Consider the following 8,820-nt stretch of genomic DNA (forward strand, 5'->3'; position numbering starts at 1 on the left):
ATCGAAGAGTTCTTCGGAGGGGGGAGGGTGGAGTCTGAATCCACCCATTCGTCAGAGGTAAGTATGGATCCCTCTGAATCGGGAACTACCTCGGACTCAAAACCACCGCGTGAACTACGATTCCTCAGGTAACGATGCTTAGGGCTCTCCGGTACAAGACACGACGAGCATCATCGTTTCATCATTGCGGCATAGAGCAGCAAGAGATAAAGGCTACGGGAGATTTTCCGATTCAGTATAGAAGAGAAGCAGGGGGAGGTAGAGCGGCGCATAGGGTTTGTCAAAAAATAAACAAGAGAAATGGGCATTAGGGTTAGGTGGTAGCATCCATTAGGATTTTTAATTATAGAAAAGATTAGTTAATTAATTGTATTAGAAACCCCTATTTTTTTTTTCTATTTTAGAAAATGGATATTTGTCGTGGGACAATTCAAAAAGGAAAAATGAACACTTGTTATGGAACGGAGGGAGTATATGCCAAAATATTATGTTTCAAAAGTTGTAACACAAGGAAATACCCTTAGGGGTGTTTACTTTGCATGATTCATAAGATGCATGATTGAGTATGTTTATCCTTAATAGTAGGATTTCTTCAATCTCACATTTTCAATGGAATAAGAATCAACCAAAACTAGCTTACATGATAAAACTAATCAAGGGCCTTGGGATATCCCAAAGTTCTAATCCATCAAAATAAATAAAGTATTAATTTTACTATATTTATCTATCAAAGCTGATCCCTGAAGGTAAACATTCTCATATGTACGTGGGCAAATATGCTTCGGGATTGAGAAATATGAAACGCATGAAGTTCAAATCCATCCAAATGAGTGAGTTTTCGACTGACCAAAATTATTCAGAAATTTAATTTCAAATCGTATAAATGAAAATCAGATATGTATATTTTTTAATGCATAAATTAGATATGCATTAGAGACATCGTCAAACTCTTTGCAAAAAAGAAAAAAATAATTTGAGCAAGAATATCAATGACAAATAAACTCGGTCGTTCTATCCACAGCATATAATATCACAAACATAAATCTGGATGAAGACCGAAATACAATGACAAATTGTATTACATGGGAAATGAAAAACAGAGCCACAAACATGTAGTTGCCACATGATTTGCAACGTCGTATCAACTATACATACCAGAGGTTACAATCTCCACAAGTATTAATATTGTGACAGTTTGGAGGTTGAGTACAAGTCATGAAGCAGGAACTGCAGAAGCAGAGACGAAAGGCTCGCTGATCTGAAGGAGTTCGTTGGAGAGACCGGTAAAAACAGCATCAACTGTTTCAATAGGTCTGAACTTAATAAGTGCTGCAGGAACCAAATCCTCTTCTTCAAGTGTGATTCCTTTCTCTCCTGCTGCTGGATAATGTGGGATCACCCGTCGCTTCACTAAAACTGGATGTAATAACTCAAACTCTAAGCTTGGGTCTTTTAGTGCATTGCTCACCAACTAATACAAGAAAATGATCAAATTCAGTGATATTTGAAATTAAACGTTATAGCATCTGCTGAACAGAATTGGTTCAGTATATTCAACAGAGAAATCAGTTGATCGAGTATATCAAACAAATCAGGAAGCTAAGTAAACAAAAAAAAGCCTGCATGTGTTAAGCTAGTGGTAGAGTGGTTAATGTCTGAGACCTGTTCGCATCCATCGTCACACAGTCTTTTAATATATTTGTTTCTCCTGCCTCCCCCCAAAAAAAGTAAACAGAAAAGAGGTGCAATGCATGAAACTGTCTGGTATGAGGATTTTAGAGAGGAGAGGGTCAAAAGATGCGAGGGAGAGTAGAAACTCTTCTCTTTAAAATGGAAATATGATAAAACCCTTTTGATACACCCCCCATCTTGCAAGTTGCTTTCAGCAGAAATCAGATCAACTTGAAATCCTGCACTTTTTCTATTTTGCATCTCATTGAACCAAACAGTGTAAACGGAGACAAATTCTCTAAAAGATTTTGAGACCTGGAACTTCAATTTGGAAATTATTTTGGATGATTGATTAATTTTCCAAATTATATCAAAATTCAATAGCTGGGCATGAGATACATGTTGAGATTGCTTTTTACAGTTTTACCATGCCATACTTTTATTTAAGTATAAAGGAAATTGTAAGCTTTAAGAAACCATTGGACATTCACACTCATGCGTGCTTATAAGCTTCAAGGTTCCCAAGAAAATATGAAGGTACAAGGATTTCATGCAGTAACAAAAAAGTTCATTTATGTCAAGAAAAGTTCATTATTTCAAGCATAAATGTAAAAAATTAAACTGGGGCACAAATTATCTCTAGAAAAAAACCTTGAGCGACGCAAACCATAACAACAGGCTTCTCAAATATCACTAATCAGAAATTTTGAAACATGTTTTCCGTGGAAAAAAGATTGAAAACGTAAAACAATATGGTAAGGAAACAACCCCAAATACTCAGTTGAATTTTAAATTAGTAGTCAATACAACCAAAATACAACTTATCTCAAAAAACTAAGGAAAAAAAAAAAAAAGAAAAAACAAACTACAACTGACATAAAAGCTTTTAGCCAGTTGGCCTTTGCGGAAACTTATATGAAATAAAAGTTCACAGTGCCAAAATTATTGGCAATTCAGGGTAGGAAAATAAGTCATTTAGATCTAGTAATTACAACACACGAATTTGGCATTATCAATCATTAAGGATATGCTTGTAAGACATCAAAAGTTCATTCTCAGGGTACTAAGAATAGCATAAATCACAAGTAGAGTAAATGGGTTTACTTATTCAATAGTTGCTATTTGCTAAAGCCTATGTGAAAATATATGAAAGGACTAACCTCGTACAGAGCGCCAGTTTGCTCCCATGGAGAAAATATAGCTTGAAGTACCACTCCATCAGGAAACTGTATTCTAATTACCGTTTTATTATACTGCCTTCTTGAAGCTTTAGCCTGTTTTTCTCTGTACGATTTAGGAACGAGAAGCTTAGAATCCTCTAACTTTTTCCTCCTTGACTCTGCTTCCCTTTTCACTTCTTCAGCGGAAAGGTTGTAGAAAGAATCAGGTAACTCAATTTTTGCTGCTATGTTCTCGGGGACGGAAAAGAATACCCGAATCTAATTTCAAGAGTGAAGAAAAGTAATTAGAATTCAAGCTCAGGGAAGAAAAGAGCACGACAAAGAACAGACAGTGGAAGGAATCATTAAGCCATGAACTGCTGTTTGGTGAATTCAACAAAAAATGCTGCAGGAAAGAACATTGGAGCGGAAATCATAAGGTGGTCAACTTATATAGGCCAGAGAAATTATATAAGTAACGGAGTTAACCCAAGTTTAACTGAAATAGCACATCACCTTAATTATGTCTAACTAATAACTCTCAGATATATGCGGACAGAACAAAATCTTTTTTCTCTTCTGCATGTGTCGTTCATTATCACATTCTAACTGCAAACTCAGATTGTCAGATACAGATTTATGTGGACTAAATGACAGCAATAGCATGCATTTGTTACAAGTACTGAACAATGATACCTCCCTCACAGAGTGTACGAAATAAGTTAGTGTTTTTTGGGTTTTGCAGACGCATACTGAAGCAATATGTTACTAATTCTAGCTCAAGGTTCCCAGTAGCTACCCTAACATAGCTGAGATGAAACTTAAAAAATGTAGATAGATGCATAAGGAGTTTTATGGCACTGTCAAACCAAATAATCAGAATATATGCATCTCTATCATTGATTAGTGTATAACAATAACATTCATTATGAAACACTTAAAATAAAAAACATTTTACGAGCCACAATAGTTTGGTTCAGTCCAGTTGGCACCGAATCATGTCATCCCAAAAGCATACAAAATGTTGCAGGAAAGCAATTGAAATCTAGTTTCTATATTTAATGTGTGGCATTACTCATTAGTCTATCTGCATTCTACATCCTCCTCCAAATTCAAGAACGCTCTGATGACCGATTCCTTGTTAGATCTAGATGGTCACCCCAGCCGATACACGCCAAGGAATTGCTCGACTACCCAATGCAACCAGATGAGATTGCTTTGGTGCATTTAATATTTTCAGATGGCATATTCTACTAGTTTTTCGTCGAGCTTACTGCAAACATAATTCTTATGAACCATAAACTCATGATCAAATGTTGGCATTAAATCATGAGGTTTCACTCGCAAACCCCGAGGATAAGACTTAAAGGCACCAACTAGGCATCACATCTTTTTGGTCTTTGATACCTCTTTTCTGGTAATGGTCCAGCAGACTGATAACGACAGCATCAACAAAATCCATGGTAAGAGAGATTAAAAATAGGGGTTCCACAAGAACCAAATCATGAAATAACTAGACTAAAATTTGAAAAGGGAAATGCAAGTGGAAGTTTAACATAATTGATTGGCTTCCTTCGCTGAAGATTATGCGTCTCCTAGAAGAAAAAGTTATTGTCTTTGAAGTTTGAACAATCGAAGTAGTTCCTTAAATTTATAAATAAGATCATTTCTGCAGTATTTGCATGTCAGTGCCACTAGAACGATTAACCACTATCATTGTCTAGATGCCTATGAGAGTTAGCCAAACAAGTTCAGCTGCCAAAATATTGTTTTCAATTAAGATTTTCTGCGTCTGTCTTCACGACTGACATATATTGTTAGTGAAAAAAAGAGTATGCATGGCTAAATAAAACTTGCTTTCAACTTTCAAGGGCTTTTTACATAATTACATTCATTTGTGCATGTGTCTCCTAAACCAGAGAATACAAATACACCAACCAGAAGATGGTTGATAGCTGCTTTCCTTCTCTTTGGACTTAGTCATAATAAAATTATCCCTTTTACTCTACATTAAAACTTAAAAATAGAATATTTAGAACCCAATAACATATGCTTAGCATATCCATGGGAGGAGGCAGAGGTAGTTTCTAGAGCAGACTAGCAGTCATATAGTGGAACCTGTTGTAAGTAGACTAAGTCTCTCCTAGTCTAACTAACCACAAACTTATAAAATCAAATCAGACTTTCTGCTCTAAATAATACTACTAGTTATCAAGCAGAATAACAAGAAACTGCATGGAACCTGCTCTTACCACTTACCAATCAAACAGAATGAAACGATCAAACCTAATAGCTACTAACGACCTTTGTAATTCATCAGTGATAGTTTATCCTTATAAAACAAATATATAAAAATGGAATCATCTAATTTTCCGGAAAGACCACACTACCTGAGATTTTTTATACCATTTGCAAACCCCTTAATCCATTCATAACCAATATCACATTCTCCTTTTCAGGTAGCTCCTGCTCTTTATAATAATATAAGGTTCTTAAAGAGTTTCTCAGAATAGCCATCAAAAGTTTTTAGTTATTCTGAGCAAAAAATTCCAGCTATTTTTCTAACAGCACACTTCAATTTTGAAATTCTGAATCAGGCATTTGAGCTGCACATGGGTAGCTATCAACTTCAAATATCAAAACATCTGATTTGCTTGTTAAAAGTTGTCTGTAATCAGTAACTTCATGAAATTAGGGGAGAGACACCTACAGATTTCTACTATTCATAAAAATTTCCTCCAAAGCTGTAACTCTGATATACCATATCTAATCCTTAAAGACCCAAACGTAACCTATTAGCTCATTTGATAGGAAACAGACTCGCCAGAGGAAGATATAATAATTCTAAAGCACTAAAAATAGTTCAAAAAGACAGTCAATCAAACAAGGAGTCAAAAACCCTAGCAGGATTATACCTGTCTATCAACTGGCTTCCTCTCAATAGGTTTCTCCAAATTAACTGGAGCCGTAGATGGTAATTCTTCCACCTTCTTCGGCTCCAGCAACAATACAGCATTTTTAACCAAACCAAGCCGCTCCTTAGAAGGTTCTTCCATCACAAACCACATTTCACCACCTTCCTCCTTTAACTCAAAACCAATGCACTCCAGCAACTCCACACCTCCCGGGACATCTGCGACTGCCTCTTTTATCTTTGGATTCCCCATTCTAATCCTCCTGAACTTAGCATTCTCTGGCTCTTTCACCACATTCCTCAAAAGCCTAATCAACACCTCCACTGAACCATCGCTCGGCTTCCCCGACGTGTACGTGCTTACACAACTCTGCAGCTGATTCAGAACACCATCGGCTTCCTTATTGCTACTCCCCGATTCTGCTCTGCTCAAACACGACTCGACGTGGGTGGAAACCTCTTCTTCCGAGGCGTACCCTCCACCGCAAACTGGACACTCGAAAATTTTCAAAGAATAGCCATTTGGGTTCCTCTTTCCCGTCGTCACCAATGATTCGAATGGATCGAAGCCGTTTTCCGGCTTCTCGTGTGCCTTAGGTTTTATCCGTGGCCCGGGCTCTCTGCTCTCGGATTTATGCTCGGAAATAGTGTGTGCCTTCGGATGGGAAGGCCTTGAATTAGACAATGATGATGAAGACGACCCTGATTGCGATGGTGGCGGCGGCGACGGTGACGGCGTAGTGGAAGATCCCAAAACTCTGCCTTGGCCCTTGAATTTGCCAGATGAAGATGATGTGAAGGGGTTGTTGACTTTCTTCATCAGCCCCTTCATTTTATCTTTCACTTCATCCATTCTGCTTCTTATTCAATCAACTATCACTAAAGATTGTCAGAACAATGCGATTGATACTACGTTTTCGTGTGTATGAATTGAAGTAGGTTTTGGGGGATATCCGGATATTGGATTCGGCAAAAATTGACGAAATTCGGTAATTTTTAGGGGAAAATTGATGCAATTCAACTGAATTGATGCGTTGAATAATTCAATCAACGATCGGACAGAGAAAAATCAGGCTGAGAATTCTATGGAGATGCGAGTTGAATGAAGAGCTGTGGGGGTGTTGAAAACAATTTTTACGAGTCTTTGGGGGCCAAAATGATAATGTGAAAAATAATGAGTAATTTTAAGTTGCCGCGTTAAGACTAAGGCCAATGAGATAGTGCCGCGTTAACAACCGATAAAACCGTCTTTGCTTTTGCACGGTTTGAAAATTGATGGTCAACCAATTATTTACTGCCACGTCACAATGTGAGAGGAATTCTTTTGCAACATATCATTGTTGTGACCATTCTCGATCAAAGTGTGGGAGTTTTTTTTTTTTTTTTTTTTTTGAGAGGAACACCCGCAAGGGTGAGAGGTTAGGCAGACCCTCAACCACTTCCACGAGTTTGTTGAGAAAGGTGAAAATAAGATGGGAAAATTGATGTACAACACCGTTTGACAATGTGTTTGTTGGAAGATTTGAAAAGTTAAAAATGAGAAAGTGTTTAATGATAAAAATCCTGATGCTCATAGAGTGGTGGATGGTGATGAGGAATAAATCCTACATCAACCAATAAATTTCGATTTCTCGCCTAAATATCTAACATTGATACATATATAAGGATCAAGTGACTTTATCATGATATATAACTCCTAAGGTTCAGGCTAAAGAGGAATTTAAGGGCCCGTGATTGAAGTTGGGCCCACAGTAAAAAGGCCCATGCTAGAGTTGAGAAGCTGAGTCTCTCCCAAGCCTAGAGTTGGAGGTCTTGGTATTCTTCAAAGTCAAGGAATAGAGAATTGGAGATTTTCTTCATGTTAAAAGTCTCTTCTCGTGCCCGAATTGTGAAGCCGCCTACTGCCATGGTGGAACTTGCAGGGCTTGGCTTTGTGCCATGGTGGAACTTGCAAGACTTGGCTTTGTGACACGGTGGAGCTTGTGAAGCTTGTCTTTATGCCACGATGGAGCTCGGGAAGCTCGGCTTTGTGGAGCTAAAGCGTGAGTTATATCAAAGTTGAGGCATCAAGTTGACATTCATGCCAGAGGTTAAGAGTTGAAGGGCCAAATTTTCGATGCTAGAGTCGAGCCCAAAAAAGGGTGTGTGAAGCCTGTTAACCAGAGTTGGATGTGGCGATGACGAATGTTAAGAATTGAGCTCCAAGATTAAGTTCGTAAAGTTATGGACACAAGATGGACTCGCCAAACACCTCACCAAAATCAAGGCCCAAATTGCTTTCAAACCACGACAAAAGCTGCAGAATATGTTACAATGGGGATGAAAATGGCTGATTACGACGGGGAAGTTAGGATACACGCGGAGTACGTGAAGAATAGATTTTACGTTTATACCCCTTTTGTAATTTGTTCATATAAATAGAGGAATCATCGTCATTTGTAATTCATTCTATCTTAAAGCTGAAAATCAATACAAAAACTAAGTTCTCTCAATATTTCTTCTGTGTTTGATATTCAAGTTTAAGCTTCATTTCTCTTGTATTTATCGATTATTTTGATGTGTTGTGAGTTTACTCATCAGAAGGTATTATTATTAATACGTGGAGATGGTTGAAGGCTTTCTCTCCAAACAAGTTTGGCTACTCGACCCATGATTGGTTTTTGGTTCCTTGTAATTGTCTTCCGGCGTAGATGTATTTGTTGTCTCCGTTATGGAGTGTTGGTCTTCTATTTCATTTTGTATGGGCTTGAGTACCCCTTGTACTCCTCCTTTCTTTAATATTACTCCCTCCGTCTCATTGATCTTGTCCCGTATTCCTTTTTTGTTTGTCACATTGATCTTGTCCCATTTCTATAAATAACACTCCTACTTTATCACTTTATCATTTTCTCTCTCCTACTTTATCACCTTCTCTCTCTTTCTCTCTTCTACTTTATCTACACACTTAACACTACTAATACTCTCCTTAATAATCGTGCCGAAACCAAATAGGACAAGCCCAATGGGACGGAGGGAGTATTTGATTTTACCTTTAAAAAAATCACAGATCACAATGAGTTCTTCAAACTTCTCGTT

The 8,820-nt window shown here is 37.6% G+C and overlaps 1 protein-coding gene across 1 annotated transcript; it reads right to left on the reverse strand.

Moving 5' to 3' along the window:
* Positions 1-990: 990 nt before the first annotated feature.
* On the reverse strand, positions 991-7,061 carry LOC130996050 (plant UBX domain-containing protein 2). Its single transcript, XM_057921554.1, has 3 exons — positions 5,747-7,061; positions 2,832-3,110; positions 991-1,471 (listed from the first exon to the last, which is right to left on the reverse strand). The coding sequence occupies exons 1-3, from the start codon at positions 6,596-6,598 to the stop codon at positions 1,214-1,216; spliced, it is 1,389 nt and encodes a 462-aa protein (XP_057777537.1). The 5' UTR covers positions 6,599-7,061; the 3' UTR covers positions 991-1,213.
* Positions 7,062-8,820: the final 1,759 nt, after the last annotated feature.

This window comes from Salvia miltiorrhiza, chromosome 7, assembly GCF_028751815.1.
Source record: "Salvia miltiorrhiza cultivar Shanhuang (shh) chromosome 7, IMPLAD_Smil_shh, whole genome shotgun sequence".
Classification (NCBI taxonomy): Eukaryota; Viridiplantae; Streptophyta; class Magnoliopsida; order Lamiales; family Lamiaceae; genus Salvia; species Salvia miltiorrhiza.

Bases quoted from the DNA above. Each gene is read 5' to 3' on its own strand.
- LOC130996050 (XM_057921554.1), bottom strand. From the start codon at position 6,598: ATGGATGAAGTGAAAGATAAAATGAAGGGGCTGATGAAGAAAGTCAAC. The intron at 3,111-5,746 runs GTATAATCCTGC...TCTTGAAATTAG, and splicing joins GGAAGCCAGTTGATAGACAG to ATTCGGGTATTCTTTTCCGT. The intron at 1,472-2,831 runs GTTAGTCCTTTC...TTCTTGTATTAG, and splicing joins AAACTGGCGCTCTGTACGAG to TTGGTGAGCAATGCACTAAA.